Below are 24,388 nucleotides of genomic sequence, written 5' to 3' on the forward strand. Positions count from 1 at the left end.
GCTTACACTTGAAAATTATCTTGGGCCGGCTCTGGTGTAAAGATATATAAATACCACATTAGTCAAAATGTCAATGTATTATGAATATCTGGATACCTTTTAATATAGTGCTTTGGAGGCAAAAAGCACATGGGGACATGGGGAAACCTGCAAAGAAAATGTGTGAATTTTTAGATGGGGGAAAGAAATCTCAAATGTTGGTCTACTGCAGGGATCATGTGGGCCCATCCTTTCACGGTTGATTGTTTTTGAATTTGATGTCCCAACAACATCTGGATAGCCACATGGTCCTGACCCTTGTTCTATACTTAATCAAACATAAAATGACATTTTAAAATGAAATTGGAACTTTCTGTTTCACAATCCGTCAATTAATATTTATGCTCAGATTAACCATTTAAATGTTTGAATCTATGCTTCCAAAACTAGATACAGAACAAATTTGAGTGACAATGCTATGTTGCTCCATAGTGGTGTAAAGCAAACCACTTAGGAATGCATGATTGCCACATTGTTTTCCCCAGTCTTCCCAATCATTTCGTATGATTCTGGACAGAATAATCCTAATTTATTCAGTTATTCTAACTTGTCTTAAAGCATATTAGTTTTACTTAGTGGGGGTTAGAGTAAAATGTGAAATTAAAATTGATACAAGTCTTTAAAGAGAAAAATCTGAAATGACCTTCCTGAAATGCTATTTATTGCCCAAAGGGTTTATTTATTTAAGTGATCTGAAACTGTTTGAAATCATTCCTGTCTTTCTGGGAAAATACTTGTCTTTCTCCCTTAAAACATCTTTACAAAATAGCAATTCTATGTTTATTTCTTTACACATCGTAATAAAAGCTTCTCTCAAGTCTTTGTTTTCTGGACACTTAGAAAGCAAAGGCTCTTGACATAGATATGAGTCTAAAATAAAGTAGTAATACTGGACAAGAATGTTCCTGCTGTGTTTGCTGTCTTTGGCAATAATGTTTTGAAAGCAAATGTAAAAACAAAAGGATCCTGGAAAATTGCATATACTATATGTTGGGAACTGTGGTGTGAAGAGAAACATATGTTCTTGGTTAAACTTTAAAAAAACTCACTTCTGTAAATCTTTACTCTGTGGTATAATTTGAGTGTTGAGATATGAGCTTTCTGGCTGTAGCAAAAGTATTCCATGATGTCCCCAGGGGACTTTATTTGCTTTTGCAATCCTTTGTCCCAGTGATTTTTTTTTTAAAAAAAGATTGTCTTCCTGGTGAAAGTAAAAATAGCTGCAGTTACTGTGTACAGCCCATGGCCTCAGCATACCAGAAGTTGTGTGAAGGCCATAGAAAAAAATGTGGAACGAACATTCTCTTACATTGTTCATCCCATTGTTCCATATTAATCCAAATTCTGCATGTAGAGCAGCAGTGTTAGGTCAAAACCTTTACCTCTTGTCTAAATGTTCTGATTGAGGATGTGACCTATAGAATATAATCATAAAGCTTTCTATGTTTCTAAGCATTTCTGCCTTTTCATGATTGATGGATGAAGGACATAGAGAGTACTGTTATATTAAGACATACTTTTAATCTGTTTTGTATTGCATTCCAGTTTGATTCTGTAGAGTCTTTTCCAACTTGAGATTTAACTAGAGCAGTGGTTCCCAACCTTTTTTTTGACCAGGGACCACTCTCCAACATTCGTACCAAAAAAGTTATGAATCAATTTTTGGTCAACTTGAAATTCGGTTATTTGGGGTGCTGATTGAGAAAATTGCATTGGATAGACCACATCAGCTCTAGTCTCTGATATGGAACACTTGCCATCCAGTAGTTGCCATCTGTTCACCCACAGAAAACCATACTTAATAATCTAGAGGTGATGTGATCTATACAATGAAATTTTCTGAATCAGCACCCCAAATAATCTCAGGAACAAGCCAAAAAATGACACCAAGGCGCCCCCGCTTCCAGGCGACACATGGAATGGCTCTGTTCAGGGGGAGGGAGGAGGAGGAGAAGCAGCAGCCAGGAGGCTTGTTGTTGCGCCTTTCATGGGTAGTCAGTCTCTCCCCTTCTGACATCCCTGTTCCCTCAGCATTATAAGGGTTTTGAGAGACCAGTCACTCTAGTTGCAATGGTGTAGTAACAGTGAGGCTGTGGACCATATTTTAGTTCTTGGGCACCACTGGTGGTCCACAGACTACAGATTGGGAACCACTGAACTAGAGTATTCTGAGTGAATTGGCACTGAATGATGAACTTTCCCACTGAGCTATGACCCACTTAAAAAAAATCCCAATGTCCCCAGACAAGATAAACTAGTGAGTTTCATTTCATGTAGTATATTCCTTGTTTCAGCAGATAGGGTACTTTACAAATCACTTGACTGATAATTAAATTTGAGTCTGTGCTTTGTCATATTGGTGAAAGGCATTCTCTAGGGTGGAGAGGGAAAGCTAGTATTTACTTGATGGTTTTCCCAGTGGTCCTATTATGGTTGTTCACCTTCTTTCTAGGAGCAAGAGATTTCCAGAATTTATTTAAATACAGCTGGTACAAACTGTGTAGCAGGGGTATGCATAGTGCAGCTTGGGGGCTGAATGTGACTTCTAGACCCCATTTCTGTGGCCCTAGAAGCCCCCATGTGTCCCACAAAGTACCCCCAATCACTCTCAAATCTTGTTAAAAAATGAGTGTGACATTTGGTCTGCTATTGCCCCTGAATTATATATAAAATCACCAATGTGTGAAAGCACCCACACCATGCTCTTGAAAGCGCCCCAGAATGCTGTATTACCCTCAGGTAATTTCATTTTAATTTGTGGTCCCTCTCAAAATGATGAGATGAAGTAATATAATATCACATCATGTTGATACTCTAAAAGATACTGTAGAGGAAAATGGGCATATTAGGGCTTGCTGTGTAGATGTGTGGCCTATAGGTGGGTCATAAGGAAGAACATCTTTACTATATAGGATATAAATGCAAACTGCAGTGGCCAGCCCCACTTCTCCACACACATAGTTACTGCACAACGCAAACTCTAACAATGGGTGATGCAAAGGGCACAGGGTGGGTCCAAAGCAAAACGAGTGGAGCCAGATATAATTCTTATCAGTTTGAAATGTCCTCCCAAACTTACAAAGCACAGCCAAAATCCATATAATGTATACTTAGGAGTAAACTCCAGTGCAAAACTCTCCCAGGCTAAAGAAAGCACTCAGTTATATGCAATTGCTTTGTTTTCTAAAAGACACAGTTCAGTTCCATTCAGCAACTCCTTTGGCCTTAAGTGTACACTCATACTTGAGGACACTCAGATGAAGTTTCTGGGAGGAAGGGAAAACTTGCTCACCCACTGGAGGTATTTCAAATAATCAATAGGCCCAGTCTACCATTTAGAAACCTAATTTGTTAATATTAGAGATCTAAAATGATGTGAGGCAGGAGGCAATGAATTATTTGGCAGATGCTGATTGAAACTTTGTCCAGCACAAGCCTAATCTTATCAAGGTGTATGTATATTCAGGCATGCAGCTGCTGTTCGTTTCCCACAGCCCTTCATTATGTAGGTAACAGAAGAATGAATGAGGTCATGACTTCAGAGCGCTCCTCTTCAGTACATTTTTCTAGACTTGTTAAATTGTATGCTGTTTCATTTTGGGGGAAGGAAGGAGAAGAAATCTGCATTTCTGCCCTTAAATGGAATTGTGTATATCTGACAGAATTCTGGCTGAAATATGAGATTGCATTCAATTTGTTATCTGCAGAACTCAGAAAATGGATTTTTATGTGAAATGAGTAGGATTACAGCAGCCTTCTCCCGCTTAATGGCCTTTACGTGTTTTGGACTACAATTTCCATAAGTCAGCATGGTCATTGGATGAGTGTCCTGTTTATGAAATTTGACACGTGGAAAAAGTTTTAATTGCTTGTTATGTGTGCTGCATATTGACCATTTTGAACATTCAGATTCCAGAGTGTGTTTTGTAGAAACCCATGCTTTAATGAACGAGAAAAGGGATGCAGTAAAGACAACATGAGATTCAATTTATTGGGTTATAAGGCATATTGAATCATAACATTTTAGTTTTGGTAGAAATGTGATAATCTAATGGAGGTAAAACTTGGAAGTGCCGATGTCTCTTAGAAATAGAATAGATGTGGGAGTTTTTTATAGATGCATTTTGAAAATTGTTTAGCTGTGATTTTTCTACACTATTTCTCTTAGTGATAAAATACTATATTTCATTCGTATAACGTTAGCGCATATATAACTACCTGCTATAACATCCTGAGAGGATACCTTTGAGCTGCACTGGTAATCACTTCCCACCATCCCTGGGAATGGACTTCACTATATCTTTAGACCTTGAACCTATTTCATGTAGAAGTTTGGACATGCAATATAAAAGCTCCTTGTGATGCTCTGATTTGCCAAGCTATTGTAATGAAGCAGCTTTATGGACTGCATATTTAATCCTTCAGTCTTTTGTAAGGGATACTGTTATACTGCTCATTACACTGCAATTGGAGATAAGTATATGTATAAATTGCATACTGTGATGAGTGAGTTTGACCTAAGTGTAATTTTAGGGCGCTTCTAGTAGAAGCATCTATTTTTACCAATCAAGAGATGCAGCTATTCTATCTTGTCTTCTTTGAGGATCTTTTGTGGAAAGAAAAAAACTCCAGAAAAGAATAGTGCAAAAATATGGGAAAGTTATAAAAAAATTTCGTGTCAGGAGCAACCTGAGTCGCTTCTGGTATGAGAGAATTGGCCGTCTGCAAGGATGTTGCCCAGGGGAAGTCCGTATGTTTTTGATGTTTTTACTATCCTTGTGGGAGGCTTCTCTCATGTCCCCGCATGGAGCTGGAGTGGATAGAGGGAGCTCATCCGCACTCTCCCTGGGTGGGATTCAAACCTGGCAGCCTTCAGGTCAGCAACCCAACCTTCAAGTCACAAGGCTTTAATCCATTACGCCGCTGGGGGCTACGGAAAGTTATAAATGGAAGGTGGAAATGTTTGCATTATAGTAAAATTCCATGTGTGAGGCAGGACAATTCCATGATGAAAGTCTTAATAAACATCCTCAATCTACATAGATTGTGCATAGTAGAAATATAGGAAGCTTTCTTGACCGATTGAGGTTATCTAGAGCCAATATGATTGGGTTTTAAATAGCAATGGTTCTCCAAAGTATCAGCCAAGTTCTTTTTTCCAGTCCCTACCTGGAGATCCCTGGTATTTCTTGGTCTCCAAATCTACTAACCTAATCCTGTTTAGTCTCTGAGAGGAAAGGTGTGTTCAGGAAGGTTTTGCAAATTAAGTGGATTATTTTGCAATTACAATTAATATTGGTTACTATGTTAGTATCATCAAAATGACCTGCCTTATTTCAGGAAAATAAGGCATTATGTATACAGGGACTTGAAAGAGAGACACCAACTCAAATGTTTCTTTGGTATAGATCAGGCATAGTCAAATTTGGGCCTTCCAGGTGTTTTGGACCTCAACTCCCACAATTCCTAACTGCCGGTAGGCTGTTAGTAATAGTGGGAGTTGAAGTCCAAAACACTTGGAGGGCCCAAGTTTGACCAAGGCTGATATCGATGGAAAAATGCTATTAGGCAGCGATGATCTGCCATCTTTTATAGGCCTCATGCAAACATACTACCTAATGAAATTTCCACACAACATCTTTGCATGGACTTTATCACATGACATTGTGGCTCTCCTTCTATTCTACAGTGGTGTACCACTGATAACTGTTTGGAGATATATTCCTTTCCCACTGAGAATAATTCATAAGTGAGGACCCAAATCAATATGGTTTAGTAATTACTTTGGGCATGAATGTCTTATTCTGCTTTATTGCAATAGTGGGAGTGTAGTGGGTACTGTGTGGGTTTGGTTTCATTGCTCTTTCCTTAGGGATGTCCTGGAGATCCCTAGTAGGAAAACCCTTGCAAAAAGAATGTGTTTAATAACCTGAAACAACAAACTAGAGTGATAAACACCATAGTCTCCCCTAAAATACATCCAGTCCCCTCCACGCTCATCTAATTTGATGAGTAATGAAATATTTTAATTATTTTAAAAAGTAATTGTATTTACTACATTTCTGAAAGTATACCAAAGCCCACATGGCTTTTTTTAATAACCCCACTTTCTCTTGTATATTTACAGTCATGAAAGTTTACAAAATAGCTATGTGGCTTAATTCTTCATCTCATAGGATTTTGTAGTTTTTATTGAATGCTGCTTGCAGAAACATGGTCTCATAATTGAAATGTAAACCAAACATATATTTGAGGACCAATAATGGCAGTATGAACTTTCAATAGTCCTTGTATTAGTGCTATTCATTATAATGAGCCTGCTACTCTCCTACCAGTTACTACTTTCTTGCCTGTGTAAAAGAATTTTAGCCTGTTTTAATATTATGTACAACAGTCAAATAGATATAGGAGAATAAAATTGGATAAAAACATTAAAGTTTTCATAAGCATCCTTAAAATATTTATAATTTAGCCTCATTTTTCCTTATTCAAACTAATGGAATTGCAGCATGAGCGCACGATACCATGAATAGCTGGATCCCATGCATAGTGTCTGTCGGGCTATGTTATCTTATTCCTTTTTGGTATCTGATTAAAGCACTGATTTTATTGAGTTGAATATTATGCCAGAAGAAAAGATCGCTGGGAAATAAATCAGAATAATTTTCTTCCAGATGCATAAAAATCTTTCTGTTGCATGTTGCTGTAATACAGTACACCTGGTGCCTTTTATCGCTCATAGCTTTAAAAACCAAGCCTAAAGCTGTTTTATTTTTCTATAAAATAAATCTGGGTTTTCTTTTAAGATGCCTCCCTTTTTTCATGAATCAGCATTTTTATAAGGCTTTTTTCAGCTTGATGATATTTAGGTGAGAGTATATGCTATACTGTAGTGTACTTGAATATTGCTTATTTGATTTTAAAGAACTACTGCATATGAATTTATTGTTAGGCTCTAAATAGTTTTACACTGTTTTGAAGTGTTAGAGTCATTTATAATGATGCTAAAGAACACCAGGCCCATGATAGAACTCTGAGGCTCTCCATTAGTCATTTCTCTCCAGGCTGAAGAACAGCCATTAGTGAGTACTTTCTGGGTTTAGTCTGTCAGTGAATTATACATTTACAGAAAAAGATCCTGAAAAAAGAAGCTCCTTTATCAGAGCCTTTGTTAACTGGGATAGCTCTGTAATTTTAATCAAACGATGGTTTTACAATGTTTCACTTGTACAGAAAAGAACAATTTACTGTGTATTTCATATAAACGTCACTGTGAAGCAGTTTACACAACATACCATATATACTCGAGTATAAGCCAAGTTTTTCAGCCCTTTTTAAAGGTTGAAAAAGCCCCCCTTGGCTTATACTCCTGGATGGCTTATATTTGGTTCAGCTTATACTTGAGTTTATACATAAAAAGAGTTGGGCAGTCTTATCTTATTAAAGTCTTGTTATTATCTTAAATTAGTTTTATGTAAATATTAAAAACATTTAACCTACTGATGCCTCAATTAATTATTGGTATCTATTTTTATTTTTGAAATTTAACAGTAGCTGCTGCATTTCTCACCCTCATCTTATATTCAAGTCAGTAAGTTTTCCCAGTTTTTTTGTGGTAAAATTGGGTGCCTCGGCATATATTCCAGTTGGCTTATATTCAAGTATATACAGTACATTCTGTAAAGGGGATTTTTTCCATCAGAAGAATACTCTCTCTTCAGCCATTCTCAATTTTTACAGACTACATGCCTACTTGGTATCTCAGTGAATGTTTTTTCCTATCTTTGCCTAATGAACCAACTTTATTAAATAACTTTATTTGGTACCTTGACCGATTGAACTGGATATATCTGAAGAATGTGGTATTGAGACAGAGCATTGAGAAGTTGCCTTTCCAGGCTTAAAGTACCAATGTCTGATTTTCACTTAGCTTGGTTGTCTCAGCGTTCTTTATGGCATGATTCATACTCCAAGCTCTTTTTAAAGTATTAGCAAAGTAACCATGTTGGTCTAATGATTAGTTTGCAAAATTATCCAAGTCAAACTAAAACACTGCAAGCTGGGTTGAATTACTGTACACTAGTATAGCTGGAGCCTACATCTTCTCTGGGTGAAAGCCAAGAAAATCCACTTCCTGGCGTCAAAACAGTTAAGAGAAGTTTGGAACTCTCATATTTCTCTATCTGCAGTGTGTGAGCTGAAGTTCTTATCCCAGACATTAGCCTCCATTTTATTAAATTGTCCTGCTACATTTATTTGGTGTTTGGTGAAATCCTATCATGAACTTGTATGAGCTATGTGAAACTCGCAGTGTAACAGACAGACTGATATTGATAAGCAACAACATCTTTCTAATGAACAGTTAACTAAATCTGGACATAAATTTCATAGCCTGTTATTACTGCACTCTTATCCTGTTTTGTGTCATTGCATGAGATCTCCCTATATTTTATAAATTCTGCCTCCTTGGGGTATGGCTGTAAACTTGTAGCCTTAGCTGCCAGTTTTTAAAAGTTTCAAACCTATTGATTTGGCATATTTTGATATTTAATTATGCCCTCCAAAAAACACTCTATCTACAATTCCACTGCTTGCATAGAATTTCTTCCAAGGTTGATATGCAGTGGTTTGAGACATTGGCTGGCATTCTGTTTAGTAGTTATGAGAATGTAAACTGGATTTGTGATCTCATGTCTTTGGGAGGGGGGGGGTATCTTTATTGTTATTAACAAGAAAATGTAACCCCCCAAAAGCTATCTTTTCAGCCAGGTAACACCACAATCAAGGAGCTTCCAAGCCACTGCAGATTGAGGTGATGAGAATTGATGTCTACAGTTAATGGCTTGAATCCTTGTACCAGCAGGACTGCTGACCGAAAGGTCAGCGGTTAGAATCCAGGGAGAGCAGGTGAGCTCCCTCTGTCAGCTCCAGCTACCCATGCGAGGACATGAGAGAAGCCTCCCACAAGAATGGTAAAACATAAACATCTGGGCAACGTCCTTATAGATGGCCAATTCTCTCACAACAGAAGTGACTTGCAGTTTCTCAAGTCGCTCTCGACACGAAAAAAATACCAATGACCTACAGCATCTTGGAAAATCTTTGGGTTGATTGCTGCCTAGCTGGAAAAGTAGGAATTTGTCGGCTATAGGTAACTGACCATTATGACAATCAACCTTGATAGTATATAAAGACTATATTTAGAAAAAGTACTCCCTACAGTAGCGTAAGACATCTGTAATAACACATGTTTCCCCTACTATGTATTTTGCATTTAGTGTACTTTGTTTTGTGATTGGTAATTTGAAAGGGATCCTTGTTTTAATTTGGAAGTCCAAAAGACAGGCATCAAAAAAAGAGTGGACTAGGCCTCAATGCGTAGTTCTTTTTCTTAGCAGCACAGTTAGTGTCTCTGCCATATTTGGAAGTCTTTCCTTTTCTTATCAATTAACTATTGGATCTCCTTATCATTTTCATCAAAACAGTCTTCTTGTTGCTTAGTTTGGTTTTCAATGGTTTCTTCACAGGCTGTGATGATTGAGGTGTTCAGTTTATTCCAACGTTCCTCAACATTTTCAGGGTGTCTATGGGCAGATGATCCTTGAGTGTTGTTTGGAGAAGGACTCGTTTGGAGGGCTCTTGAAGGGCTTGGGTGTTCATTTTATGTCTTATCTTTCTTCCTTGGAGTCTACGTTTGGGGGTGATCTTGATGGCCATCATGGATCAAATTAACATGTGGTTTGTCCAGCAGTCATCCATGCCTATCATTGCTCTTGTGAGAAGCACATCACAGTGGTCTAAGAGGTGCTAATGCTTTGACCGGGGGTGCTTCCATGATGTCTTGAGCTTGTTTTTCTGGCAGAAGAGTGTGTTGGTGATGACAAGGCTGTGTTCTGCACATTTGGTGAGAAGCAGAATGCCATTTAAGTTCCTGTTTCCAACCCCATCTTTTCCTATCGCCCCTGGCCTCAGGTTGAAGTCTTGTCTGACTCTTTCATTAAAATCCCCTAAGGATAATTTTGCCCTCCTTCGGTATCTCCAATAGGATGGTGTCTAGCTGACAGTAAAAAATTGTCTTGATATCTTCATCAGTATCTAGTATTGATGCATAGGCACTGATGATAGTTGCCTGCTGGCTTTTGGCAAGATTATTTTGGAATGTTAAGAGTTGTTCACTAATGCCAATGGGTGCTTCAGACAGGTGCTTCACCAGGTCGTTTCTGATAGCAAAGACTACTGGTCTCCCAGTCCAGCCCTTCAATCATTACACCACATCTATTCTCTCAATAATAAAAGTGTTCCAAAGTCTGCATTAGTCATTTAATTTTTTTTCACCTGTGGTTTGTGGACTAACTCAAATAAAATGTGTATGTATAAAGAATTGTATATATAAAGACATTGAAGTGTGAATTATGTTAGAATAAAAATAATTCTCCTCTCTAATTGTACATGGCATCTTATAAAGTGGCATATTGCATCAACAGACTGGAGATATCCCATGTATCCCATCTTGTACTTGTTATGGCCAATAGGTGTATTATCCATGATGTGTATATCAGACAACACATCCTTTTAAAATATTGGGTGCTCTGTCTCTAAAATTGGCTCTCAGTATAGCAAACCTGTTTCTAATAAGCAAGAACCATATATTCATTTTGATTTTAAAACGAATAGAAATGAATCCAAAATTTTATGTAATTTTTGAATCAGAAACCTGTTTGTTTTGCTATTTCAATGACAGAATGCAGTGAACTTTTTATTCTTGCCAACAAAGTGTATTTTATTTCTGTATCCTTTATACTAACACCAGTGTAAACTGGGGTGTAGCTTTATGAAGTCGAGAAATTACTAAACCTACATCATGTATAGTCCTATGAATTTTGAAGTTATTTGATCTCCCTGTAGCTTTAATGCTAGTTAATTTATTTATACAAAAATCCTTTAAAACATACAGCTTAATCTAAAACATGTGGTATAATCTACTTTGCCGTGACACTAGAGGGAATAACAATCTTCTGTTATAAGTGCTTTTTTTCTTTAAATAAATATAAGATTCTTACTCAATTAATTGATATTTCCTGGGAATAAATACCTTTCTCACAATGCAATAACATCTAATACTTGATTACATTGGTTTTAAAATGGTATGTTCTTAGGAAAGGAGGGGGTCATTAATAAGGCGGGTAATGGTGAATTAACTGTTTTACGTATTTGTGCCTTTCCTTTCTGTTGGGGCCTCACGTGCCTAAATCCAACATCATGCAGGTAAACATCCTGTCCCTCTACCACAGTGGTTCTTAACCCGGGGTCCCCAGATGTTTTTGGCCTTCTACTCCCAGAAATCCTAACAGCTGGTAAACTGGCTGGGATTTCTGGGAGTTTTAGGCCAAAAATATCTGGGGACCCCAGGTTGAGAACCACTACTCTACCATATCCCCATAACCCAAAACTTCACTTCTTCATTTGCAACATTTGAACTTTACAAATAACTAGACTGAGGAAACCACACTACTGGTTTCCATTTTTGCACCAGTTTTACATGTTTCCCAAAGCAATATATATGGGGCCATTTCATGTCATTCTCTTAACATTTATTTTGTGACATAGGCAGAGCTTGGAATGTCAACTATGAAAATTAGTTTGATTACATCAACTTTTAGAAATTAGGGAGCTAATTCACTAGCACAAACAGTAATGATTTAAATTGTTTAATCCTAATTTACCAAATTATCTTTTTGATAAAACAATTAATTAAACTGTTACTGCTGGGCCAGGTATGGGATTTAAAGAGAATGGAAAGGAAATTCTTGCTGCTTAGTTTCGGGAAGGAGATCTTGGTACACATTTTATTTCAAAGGTTTATTTTTCTCCTTTTAAAGTTGTTGTCATCTTCCAACCTAAAATTATTCTCATATGGAGTACAAATCTCTTAAAATGATTGCTGCCTGTGTAATGATGAACATTTTAGGCTTTCTGAGATCAGAAAATACAGGATCTCATCTTACAACATCTCCAAATCAGTTTGACAATCTTCTGCATCTTTGTTTTCTTTTCATTCCCACCAACATTACTTATTATTCACTTATTATTAAAACACCTTGTTTGTTAAAGGGCACCAAGGATTGATGTATTTCAGTTAATTGACACTGATCGACCAAAAGAGCAACAGTATAGTGAATGACTGTATTTTCTCAATCTCAAATTCTCAATCTGGAATTTCTGAGAATTCTTAATCTAAAAATTATGAGCATACCTAGATTATTTTTCTCTACAGTTGAACCGCTACATCCCTTCTACTTCCCCTTTCCCAATAAAGATGTGTGGTATGCAAAGATCAGTTTGACACAAGGACAGCGAAATGCAATTTTTCCAGTTGCTGATGGATGTTAACAACAATTGAACAGTTTTTCATTTCATAGCTTCAAAACACTTTGGGAAGTTTTCCCTCTCATAATGATAGGAAATACACATCTTCTCTATGAAGGTTTCTCATCTTGCACAAAAAGCTGTATTGTTTTCTGGAAACTGCAGCATTTGGTACTGAAATTGAAAACTGTGCAGCTATCTTTTCAGAAAGGAAATTATGCAGCATTTTAACCAGCAACGGCTGCTTTTTCAGTCTCTCCCGGTTCCTTTTCCTGCCATGTACTATTTGGTTTGTTCAACTTTCAAACTTGCAGTTTCGATCATCCTGAGTTTTTCTTTCAGCTAGGTAAGATTTTGTTTGTGCAACATTCGAAATAATAAAACATATGAAAAGACTGCAAGTATAGGTTTTAACATAAATTTGATTTATTTATAGCAGGGGTTCCCAACCTTTGGGCCTCCAGGTGTTTTGGACTTCAGCTCCCACAGTTCCTAACAGTTGGTAAGCTGGCTGGGATTTCTGGGAGTTGAAGTCCAAACACCTGAAGACCCAAAGGTTAGGAACCACTGATTTAGAGAATCCCCTTTTTGCCCTACATTGATTTGTTAAATGTCATTTTCCTGTGTTCTTTAATTTTTCTATTCTGGTTCCTCATTCTCAGGTTCATGCATCATCTTGGCTCAATATCTGTAGTCTAGTCCTGAAACTGGCATACCTTACAGTAATCTGAATGGTAGTGAAATGCATCAGACAGTTTCTGTGTTCACTGTAGACATCTGAATTTTTACCTCCACCAGACTATTAATTTATGTACGATGTTCATTCACCTTGACACTTATTACTGACAAATCCAGTCTCTGACTCCAGAAGCTACAACCGTGATATTCAGCTTTCTCTTGGTTTCCTAGGAAGCAAGCTTCAATTCCTCCCCTTAGACCACTGAACATATAAACTGCAACAATAGTATAAAAGAGGAAGGTGTTTCTGCCGTCCAGGTGTTGTGTATGTGCTCAGCTCAGTAGCATGGCTGCTAGGAAGCTGGATGATTCCTAACATTTGCAGGAAGATACACTGTGATGACTTATGGGCCATGTAGTCCCGTTCCTAGTACTGTTGTGGCAGATGAAGAGGAAAACTTGGGTTTCCCACCGTTTCTGCCAGATTTGGAGCCCTTGCAGCTGCAGGATGTTTGCCCACAAGAAGTCAGACAAACAAGCCTTGAGGAGAAATCTCCCACATTTTCGCGCCGCCTTTATTATAATCAAGATAGACATGCGCAGGAGGCGACTCGCCGAAGCGCCCGGATAGCTGCCAGACAATTAGAAGATTAAGTCTACTTCCCTTGGGAAAGTTTAAGGAGTCCTGCATCTGGACAGTTTAGGTTTCGGTTCTTGTTCCCCAGAGAAAGTCTGCTTTGGCGGGAAAACAAGATCCTATATAGATGCTTGCCCACAAAGGGTTCCTTGCGGAGTCAATTCGTCAGCTTCGGGAGTAGATTGTGTGTGGACTACGCTACTCCAGTTTCCAGGACCTTGTTCTCGTTCCAGCCCTGCCTTGTTCCCCGGACCTCGCCACGGATTTCCCACGGACCCAGTTCTTGCTCCTCGCTTCTTGTTGCCTTGAATCAAGCCTTGTTTGCCAAGAATCTAGTTTGCTTCCTAGCCTTGCATTAAGCTTCATGGACTAAAGGACCTTGTCAATTCCCCTCACTTTGCTTGGCAAAGTGAGTGTTTCGGTTATTGGATTACAACTTTGGACCTTAATATTTCATATTGGACATTGTTTTCTTGGACTAATTTTGACCTTTCCTGAAAGGTCTACTTCTGAACTATTTTCTACACTTGCTTTTATTAACTTTATATATTTTCTCAATAAAGATATTAGATAGATTCTGGCCTCTGTGTATGGTTATTGGTGCTCTGCAGCCTGGGTCCTGACATACACTGTTATTTCTCCGATTTCTAAAGAGAAACAAAAAAGTTGAATAAAATGCCTGCTTCTTTGGACTGCCTTCTTTGTTAGGATGCAGCTCATGTGGAGAATTGATTCTGTCTTATTTGCATTTGAAATAGCTTGTATTGTCTTGATTTTAATTCCTAATAATGAGTGATATTGGCACTGTGTACCTAAAATCTGTGGGTGTGAGGGAGAAGGCCCAGCTCATTGTAATATTGTGAGATTATTTTTTTAAAAAATAATGGGATTGTTCTTGAACTTCTAATTATGAGCATATGTGGCTATCTCGTTGTGCCTCTGTGTTTCACACTAATTAGTTTATCTGCTGCAGCCAATCACTAATATATTTTCAGTATAATAACAAAGCACAGGACTGGAATAATGTTGCTATGTGTCCTGCTGAAAACCTTTCAGTGTAAGTAAGTGATGGCTCAGCTATCGGAACATAGGGAACAGTTTTCCATAATACAGTACTGGGTGTCTTAAACTTTTCCACTCCCCGTTTATTTCAAAACATTTTTACATGACTTCAGGATTATAGGTATACAAAGTAGGTATAAAAATAAAACATTTAGTAATAACAAGCATTTGCAAGGCTATCTAAACAAGCCATTTTCCCTTTTAATGAAGTAGAGCTGAAGGATTTTCAGCAGAATGCACTGTAAATATTGCATGTTTTTGCTATCTAAAACAGTCACTAGGTGGCGACCTTTTACTGTTCCCCCAATTTTCAGTTCCCATTTGGGGTTGGAACCCACAGTTTAATAAATATGTTCTCAAATACACTTCACCATAAGCAATTCTTAACAACTTTTTCTGTGTTGGCATTCTTTATTTTTCTCCTTTTGTTGTTCCATTAAATATTTTTCATAATTAAGATGTTGGTTTCAGAAAGCAAGAAAACCCAACATAATATCCTAATGCCTACTTGAGCAAACAGAAAATTCTTCCACTTTCGCCAACATTTGTGGGAAGCTGGAGAATTTTATGTCTATCAGTTTCCCCTTGTTTAGTTACAGCACTTCCCTCTATGCTACAGAGCCCACCAGTTCCAGAGAAATTACTTAGTAGCAAAATGTCCTTGGTTTCAGATGTTTTAAATTTTCACTATATCGTGTTTTTCTCTTTGTTTAGGATGTTCCCCATGCTGCTTTTCTTTACGACAAGTTATGAAATGATTGTTGTTTCTGAAACGCTTTTGCTCAATGCTGCCTACAAACTTTGAAATTGACAGGTTATTTTTTTTGTGACAAAAGGCTAACAAAGTTACTTTTAAAGAAATGCTGTAGAATATCATGGAATGTCGCTTCTCCCCATACTTTTAATAAGTAATATTTATTTATTACTTTAATACACTCTTTGATATCAATTAGATCATTTTGGGATTTTTGGTCTCATTCCATGAAGTTTTTTTAAGCTTTAAATGGACAGTAAACATTGGTTCCCAATCCATTATCCTCTACAATTATCCCCTCCCTTCTTTTTAAAATAATTCCACACAGCTACATCTGCTTCCTGCCATTCTTTATATCATTTCATACATGGTTAATGCATGCAGTTCTGCTTTCAGTATCCACACTTCTACATTGTGATGTATGTATTTTGTGATTCCTTGCAACCACTAGGTCCTGTATGAATAATTTCCCCCTTAGTATCATATGCATATGTCTTTTTGCACCAATTCTTCCCTTTGTTCGTGGGTGGAGAAAGTGCATTTAATGAACCACCTTTGATGCCTGAGCCACACTTTTGCAGTACTCCAGAAACCCCAAACCCTTGAAAAGGTGTTAGGAAAAAACAGAGATTTTATGCTAATATTTGTATTGCCGAAAATTACCCCAAACTTCCCCAGGCCATGTGACAGTTTCAGGCACGCTCTCTCTCTCTCCTTCCTTCTCCCACACACACACATATAAACATACACATCCCAAGGCTTTGAATACCAAAATAAAAAGTTAAAATTAGCACATACAAAAAAAGGTGGCTTGGAGTGATGTTCAATCCAGGGAGATAGAGGCATGGACTGCTTAGGGATACAAATTGGCCCCTGCCCCCATGCAGTCGCCAAACCCTGTTTTTTTGGTTGCTTAGAAGAATGTTCAACAAGAAAGCTGTTTGTGAAGACTTGCCAAAAACATTTTTGTAGCCTAATTTATCTTGCTGCAATCCTGGCAAAAAAAAGGAATACAGTTTTCAGTCTTGTTTTTTAAAGTTTGATGTTTTTGCATTGATTGGTTTAAATAGTTAAAATATAGATCTTAAAAATATTCAGGATTGCCGAAAAATCTAAGAGGAAAAACACTTATACGTGGCTTTTTATGTAGTGCATGCTACTAACTAATTAAAAAAAGGAAGCAAACTCATTAATTTTGAAATCCTGTGTGTTCCTTAGTTTTCCCTGCGTTTACATTTTTTTTTTCTTTCTCTCTTTAAAGGAATGCATTCTAGTGTGCTTCTTAGGAATGTATTGTACAAATCCGATGAGATCTTTATTGCTCCATTTCGGGGTGGGGGAGGAAACATAAAATAATGGTCTCTCCCCTGGGAGAAGAATGCTATACTCTGTAGCCTTTTTGTAAATATTATTTATTGGAATCATGCAGACAGTATTGACTCTAGATGTATTTGATGTATTTCCTGAAGCTGGTATCAGGAGGGTGTCAGCACAGGTGTAAGAATCATTTGAAACACTTCTGTTCTTGGAAGACAATGTGTAAATTAAAATGTAATTTATCTTGATTTTATAGATTCAAGATGCAGCAAGTCGGGGCTTGAGGTTTGTAGGAATCATACCTCAATATGATTCCCAGATGAACTCCAAGAGCAGCAGTGCTATAACATCCACAAGCAGCAGCTCCAGAGAGTTGAAAGGTGACAAAAATCCATCAGAGTTTCCCGAAGATTGTGGTTCACCAGATCATGACAGGGCAGATTGCACGAATGGCTACAGTGTTTCTGAAGCAAGAGAAGATGATGCTGAACAGTGTGTAGACTCCAGTGAAGACCCAGGAGGTGAAGGGCAGGTTACTGAACATCTCAGTTTAAGCTCAGTTGGGGAAAATGGAGGCCATCTTCAAGGTGAGAATGCAAGTACCAGTAGTTTTCCAAGGGTACTGTAAATGAATTACCTCAATGTTGTATTGAAACTGATTTGTCTGCTATTCATTGTACAATTGTGGAATTGCAAGGGAATAATTTCACAAGCCTTTTAATGATGATAAGCTTTATTGATCTATAACTTGGTTTATGAATTTTAGATAGAGGGCTCAGGTTAGAATACATCTCTGGGATGGTAGAACAATTCACACCACAAGTGTAGACTGTATATACATTTGGAGATGTTGCATTTATGGTGATTCTGTAAGGTATAGTCAATACTTCTGAAATCCATTTGAGCACACTCTGTGTTGATCGCTTGATAACATATAATTGAAAGCAAGATTACTCCTTCTCATTCAATTGCTTCTAATGCTACTTCAGCGGGAAAGAGTTTATTTTAAAGCAATCACTCACTTATGAACTAAAGCTTAATACACCACAGTAAACTGTGGCTATGGAGCTCTCCGTGGCTCAGCGGGTTAAACCACTGAGCTGCTGAACTTGCTGACCGAAAGATCAGCAGTTCGAATCCAGGGAGTGGAGTGAGCTCCTGCTGTTCAACCCAGCTTCTGCCAACTTAGTAGTTTGAAAACATGGAAATGTAAGTAGATTAATAGTATCACTCTGGCAGGAAGGTAACAGCACTCCATGCAGTCATGCCGGCCACAAGACCTTGGGGGCGTCTATGGATAACATGGCAGCTCTTCGGCTTAGAAATGGAGATGAGCACCAACCCCCAGAGTCTGACACGACTAGACTTAATGTCGGGAAAGCCTTCACCTTTACCTAATCTGTGGTTGTTTGTTTTGAATTAATTTATTTCTACAATGAATATGTTCACTTCTCAGTTTAAGATGGTAACTCTTGATGTTAAAAAAAGAAAAAACACATAATTGTTGTAGACCTATTTATTTTGTAACGTGCATCTTAAAAACTTTTGATCATCAGCGCCTTTTGAGGTTTTAATCCCATATGACCGCTTTTTTAAACTGGAGAGCAGTTATTTATGCCCTTCTCTTTAGCATAATTTCTAGCTCACAAGTTAAGATTAATTGTAAATGTTAAAATAACTAGGCTCATCTGGCAGAATTTTTTATCTTTCATCCCTCCCTCTGGCCCCCTCTCCCTCTTTCCTGGTTTTAAATTACTTAGGGTGTAGCTAGAAAGCAACATCTCAATCCGTACATTATCATATAATAGATTTTCCAGTGTTTTTCTTCTTACATGTTTCAGGTCCCCTAATTTGGAGGATGTTGTTTGAAGGTCTACAGTTGTGGCTTCAAGGGCTCTGGTTCCTATTACTTTAGGACCAAAAATACAGAATGTGTTGTACTGTTTGGAGAGTCAGAATGCTGAGTATAAGATAAAAATCGTACCTCTAAGTAGACCTGCTCCTGTAATCTCTCTGAGACTTCCTCCATTTCCTGAGGGGAAAAAACTTGCAAAGATTACCTTTTAGTAGTGCAGGAAGTTTTCACTTTGAAAGAAAAGGAGACACATTGATAACAATAAGAAATAATAAATGGTACTTAGCACTAAGCCATGGAAAACATCAAAAATATTGCAATACAATAGAATACAGTATGTTAACAATTAAGATAATTTTTCTTCATGGAGAACCAGGTTTTATTCTCCTTGTTTCCTAAAGAGTCATTTGAAAGATGCATGGACTCTAAACATTTTTTAAAGGAGAAAAGAAAACTGTACTCTATCTGAAAGACAAGAAATGACCCAGGTTTCACAAGATTCTAGTTCTAGATCTAATGATATTGCTCATCCCCCTATATCAGTCTTGTCTGGTACTGAAAACAGGTTCAGGTTTTTCTAGATACCCAGAGGAGATTGCTTAGCTTGTCTTGAACCTTGTGGAATGAAGGTGAGATGCCACCTCCTCTTTAAACTGCAGTCTGCTCTTGTATGACCAGAAGTCCAAAACTGGATAAAACTCACAATCAGCTTTCTGTTTTCAGATTGATTTTACACTTCCTTTCAAACTTTTCTTTTACTTGCATGTGAAGTATTTTATGCTGTACAGTTTCCACATATTTAAAAACAGGACCACCCTGCTGCTCTCAGATATTAACCCAGTTATAACCTACAATGCTGCCAAGTTTTGCGTAGCAGCACTTAAAATCCATCGAGTGATAACTGGATCCAACAGTTAACAATCTAACTACCAGGTAACTGAAATATAAATCAGTTCATCCCACCCCTTGACTTGTACCCCTGAATGCTCCTACCTCTCCATCAATCTCCCTCCCTATCCATCCCTTTTTAGTTTCTTCCCTTCTCTAAATAGTTTTGTGCTTTAGCCTTCAACATACTTTTGTTTTTTAACCTTTTAGATTTTAATGTACAATGCTTCTATGAAACTGTACACCATTTATCCTGGCCTATGACTGTAATAAAAGATTTTGATTTTATTTGATAAAAACTGGCTTGTTTTTTACTCCAAGCCATTGTTAAGATTCATGCAAACATTTAATAATAATAATAACAACAATAATAATCGTAATAACAATAACAACAATAACAACAACAATAATAATAAATCTTTATTTATATCCTGCTTTTCTCCCCAAATGGGACACAAAGCGGCTTACAACATTATATAAAAGACTATATGAAACAATATACATATGTAAAACAATAACCTACAAAAACAAATTTACAATAAGAAATAAAAAAAAATATTTTAAGCATTTGTCTGATATCGTTATTGCAGGCAACTCAACAAGACTGATATTAAACATTAGCATGACTCAATAAAAGTTAGCTTTCCTGTCATTACAGCTAAGTGTCTTCATCAAAAGCTTGTGTGAACAGGAAGGCCTTTAGCTGCTTTTTAAAAAGATGCCATGGAGGGGGCTGTTTTAACCTCCTTGGGGAGGGAGTTCCAAAGATTTGGAGCGGCCACAGAGAAGGCCCATTCTCTCATCGCTGTCAACTGTAGAACTAATGCCGTTTGACACCATGCCATTGCTCCATTTAAGCATGTTTTAAGTTATCAAGGGAAGAACATAAGACATGGGCATATATGGGTGCTTTGACTTTTTTGCCCCACTCTTAATCTTCTGTGTAAGATGTCATAGTAATAGTGCTGAAGATCCTAAAGTACAGTGGGGCATCAGCAAGGAAACATATGGAACCAATATTGCTGTGATCAAGTAAAACAAACAGCCAAGTTATTTCTTTTGCAGGGGAATCATTTATTTTCTGATTATGGCCTGTTTGGGTGGTTTCTTCCTTTGAGAACATTTCTTACATGTTGTAGTTTGGTGGTAATGCTAACAGACTATAGTTTTGGAGAAATCTGCACTGTGATTGCATGAGAAAATGAGCTACCTTACTGTAGCACAATACTATTCCCCCACACATTACTGTACATCTGATTTCCCTATTATTGCTTTCAGACCCAAATCAGCATTTTATTTCCTTGTCCAACCTGGAAAATCTATTCAGGTTTTTGGCATTCATTTTGTTCTTCCCATGTGAGCACAGAGGGAAAGCTCACTTTTTTCTTTGCAATGTCTGCTTTATCTTTTGAAAGATAATCCCTGTTTTTAGTATCTTTTTTTGCTAAGTTGGAATAATTTTTTGGTCAATGCAGTCATTTTTTACAGTCTCTCCTTTCAAAGTTCTGATTTTGTCTAGTGCACTTGTTTTGTACTTTTCCTTCCCTTTCTTTCTTAGTTTGACTTACCCACATATCTTGTTCTGCCTTATGTGTGAGTGGCAACAAGTTATATCCCACCCCAAGCGTATTCTTAACTTTTTTAACAAGAATCTAAATGTGTTTCCATTTACAACAGGATTTACAACATAATTGCTGATGTTGAAATAATGTTGGATTCTTGTTTAATATGTGTATGTTGAGTTGTAAAGTTCGTGGCTGAAAATCTCATCCTGTTTCCTATGACTACAAAATGAGATAAAGCAATCCTCTTGATCTCTATAAATCCCAGGTCAGCAGTTGGATGGCTTTGCCAAGCCAGCATCTCAACATCTGCCTTTTATGTGTGTAAACTGCTCATATTTTCCACTATGCATTCATACATTTTGAATATGAGAAATCTGATGAATTTAAGTTTCCATTGCTTTTTTCAATTGCAGTATCAAACTTCAATCTTGTGTGTTCCATATATGTGTGTCTGCAATTTTCTGAGAATTTATAGTTTCCTCCAATCTTTTTGAAGTTCCTTGGACCCACAAAACACACACACACACACACACACACACACACACGGCAAAGGATTGTTTTGTTTTGTTTTCAAATAGACAATACTATAGTGTAGGTTTAAACCTAACTTGTCTACTGTTTTTAGTTCTTGTGCCATGCTCCCTTGTTTTGTTGATTGCAAGTAGGTAAATAAATACTAGGATCAGTTACAGAATTGGTTTTTTGGACTGTAATGAAGTTTTGATTAATGGATTGATAGATACAGAATTTGGTGGAAACATCGCTCAGACTGGTTGAAAACATCATTTATATGTAAATAATAATAAATAATAATAAAACTTTATTTCTACCCCACCACCATCTTCCAAAAGGGACTCAAACCAGCTTACAAAGCACTCATAATGTAACAATACATACGGTACAATAAATACAGATACATCAATATCAAAAGAAAACATAATTCACATCATCAATACATAACAATACCACATGTGCATTCCCATCCTGAAATATGAGCCATTTTGAGGAGAGAAACTATTTAGTGTGCAGTACTATCCCCTTATCTGCGGCAGATATATTCCAAAAACCCCAGTGGATACCTGAATCCATTGATAATAGCAAGCCCTATATTTTGATTATGTTTGGACTGGAAGCATACTATAGAATCCCACTGCAGGATCTATAGAAGAAAATAAACACTTCCTGAAAAAAACATTTTTTGGAGTACAGTATAAGTAAGTGAAACTATGGGTATTGAATCCATAGATAAGAGAGTCTATCTGTATTTATTGTAGGGCTGGGATAGACAACAGCACTGGAACTGAGGGTCAGTATTCAGCCATAAGACTCTCATAATAAAAACAAAAGCAACCAAAAAGAAAACCTAGAAATCTCTTGGAGCCCACTTCTTTTTGACAAAGAAGTTTTTAAATAAAATGTTAAACATCCAAATATCAAGGTGGATTTTCTATTTAAACAGGGTGGCTGGCCATCTGTCATGAACCCTGCATGGGAAGGGGTTGGATGAAACGTTCCTTGTGGCTACATAATTCCATGGTTACATCCTATGAAAACTTGTAGTTTGTAGTTGGGTGAGATGCTTGTTCTTGTTGCTGTGTACCTTCAGGTTACTTCCAATCTATTCTAAGGTGAAGCTACCATGGTGTTTTCTTAGCAAGATTTGTTCAGAGGACATGACCTCTTCCTAACCTACAAATCTCAGGATTTTACTGTGATATGATAGTGCTATCAATTCAGAAAATATGAAGTTCCATCTCTGGTGTCTCTGCTTAAAATAACAACATGTTTTCCTCCAAGGTTGTATCACTGGTTCAATTGATACAGTTGCTGCAGGCTTCTCACCTGACTTAAGGGCCACGTGCTGAAGAAAAAAATTGTTTGCATCAGTGTCTTCTCTATCCACTTTCTGAAACTCTTGATGCTTCTATTAACAATACTGTATGTGTTACTTTAGTAGCAAAGTGAAAATGCATGGGATGAGGCTGTTGGTTTCTCAGTTAGTGTTTGAAAACGAGTTCATACATGAGGATTTTTAAACCAGATAGATGATGTAGATTGTATTTTGTGTATTAATTATCTTTGTCACCAGTCTTGGAATAGCTCTCACATGCACATGGAATGGGCAATATTTTTGGAATTGCTCCAAAGCCCGAACCAACTTAATCCATTTTGTCTGGCTCATACAATAGATAGGCTGAACAGTCTTTATTTTGTTGAGACAATAGTTTGATCTGAGATCATAGAATCATAAAGCTGAAGACACCTCAGCAAGTATCTGACCAGCCCCCTTTCAAAGACATCCAGAGAAGGAGACCACACCACCTCTCCAGTCAATTGGTTCAATCGTCAAACCGCTCTTACTGTTCCTTCTAATGTTCAGTTGCAATCTAGTTGGCTGTAACTTTGAACCATTAGACCTGGTCCTAGTTGCTGAGGCAGCAGGAAACAAACTTGCATCTTCCTCTTTATGACAGCTCTTGGGGTATTTAAAGACTACAATAATGTCACCCCTCAGTTTTCTCTTCATCAGGTTGAACATGCTCAGGGCCTTCAACCTTTCTTATATGTTTGTTCTCGATGCCCATTCACATCCTTGTTGCCCTTTTCCAAATATGGTCCATTTCTTAAAATGAAGCATCAAAAACTGAATGTAGTACAGGCAGTCCCCAATTTATGAACAAGATAGGTTCTGTAGGTTTGTTCTTAAGTTGAATTTATATGTAAGTCAGGACAGATACATTTTAAAGTGTAACTCCAGCCATCACTTATCGCAGGTGTTATGTTTCAGGACCACCCGCAATAAGTGAAAATCCACGAAGTAGGGACACTATTTTTATGTTAATATTTATACATTATTTTAATAGTTAGGTGGCCTTTCTCCCCCTTGCAAGCCCCGGGGAGCCAGTGAAGCCTTCCCTACCAGCGCCAGTGGGCCCCTTGCTCCATGCCCGCCATGTTGCTCTGGCTGCCTCTGCTTCTGCAGCCAGGGAAGAAGGAAAGCCATTCCGCCCGGTGAGTGAGCAGGCGAGTAAGGGAGGGTGGGTGAGAGAGTGGGGGTGGGCAGCAACGGTGGCAGCTCCTGCGTCTGCCGCCGCTCCAGCTGGGCCATGCCGGGAAACATGGAGGACTGGGAAGAGGGGGTGGAGTCCTCCACAAGTCCCGCTGTGGCCCAGCTGGAGTGGCAGCAGAAGCAGGAGCTGCTGCTGCTGCTGCCACCCACTCACTCT

At 37.7% G+C, this 24,388-nt stretch overlaps 1 protein-coding gene across 2 annotated transcripts in view; it reads left to right on the forward strand.

Annotated features, from left to right (window-relative positions):
• Nucleotides 1-24,388, forward strand: part of rftn1 (raftlin, lipid raft linker 1) — a 154,917-nt gene that overhangs the window by 68,097 nt on the left and 62,432 nt on the right. For both annotated transcript variants that reach the window (XM_062957592.1, XM_003222168.4), the window contains exon 5: nucleotides 17,110-17,440. In XM_062957592.1, the coding sequence (XP_062813662.1) occupies nucleotides 17,110-17,440 (331 nt within the window). The remainder of the gene's footprint in view (nucleotides 1-17,109; nucleotides 17,441-24,388) is intronic.

Source organism: Anolis carolinensis, chromosome 6 (genome assembly GCF_035594765.1).
Source record: "Anolis carolinensis isolate JA03-04 chromosome 6, rAnoCar3.1.pri, whole genome shotgun sequence".
In the NCBI taxonomy this organism is placed as follows: domain Eukaryota; kingdom Metazoa; phylum Chordata; class Lepidosauria; order Squamata; family Dactyloidae; genus Anolis; species Anolis carolinensis.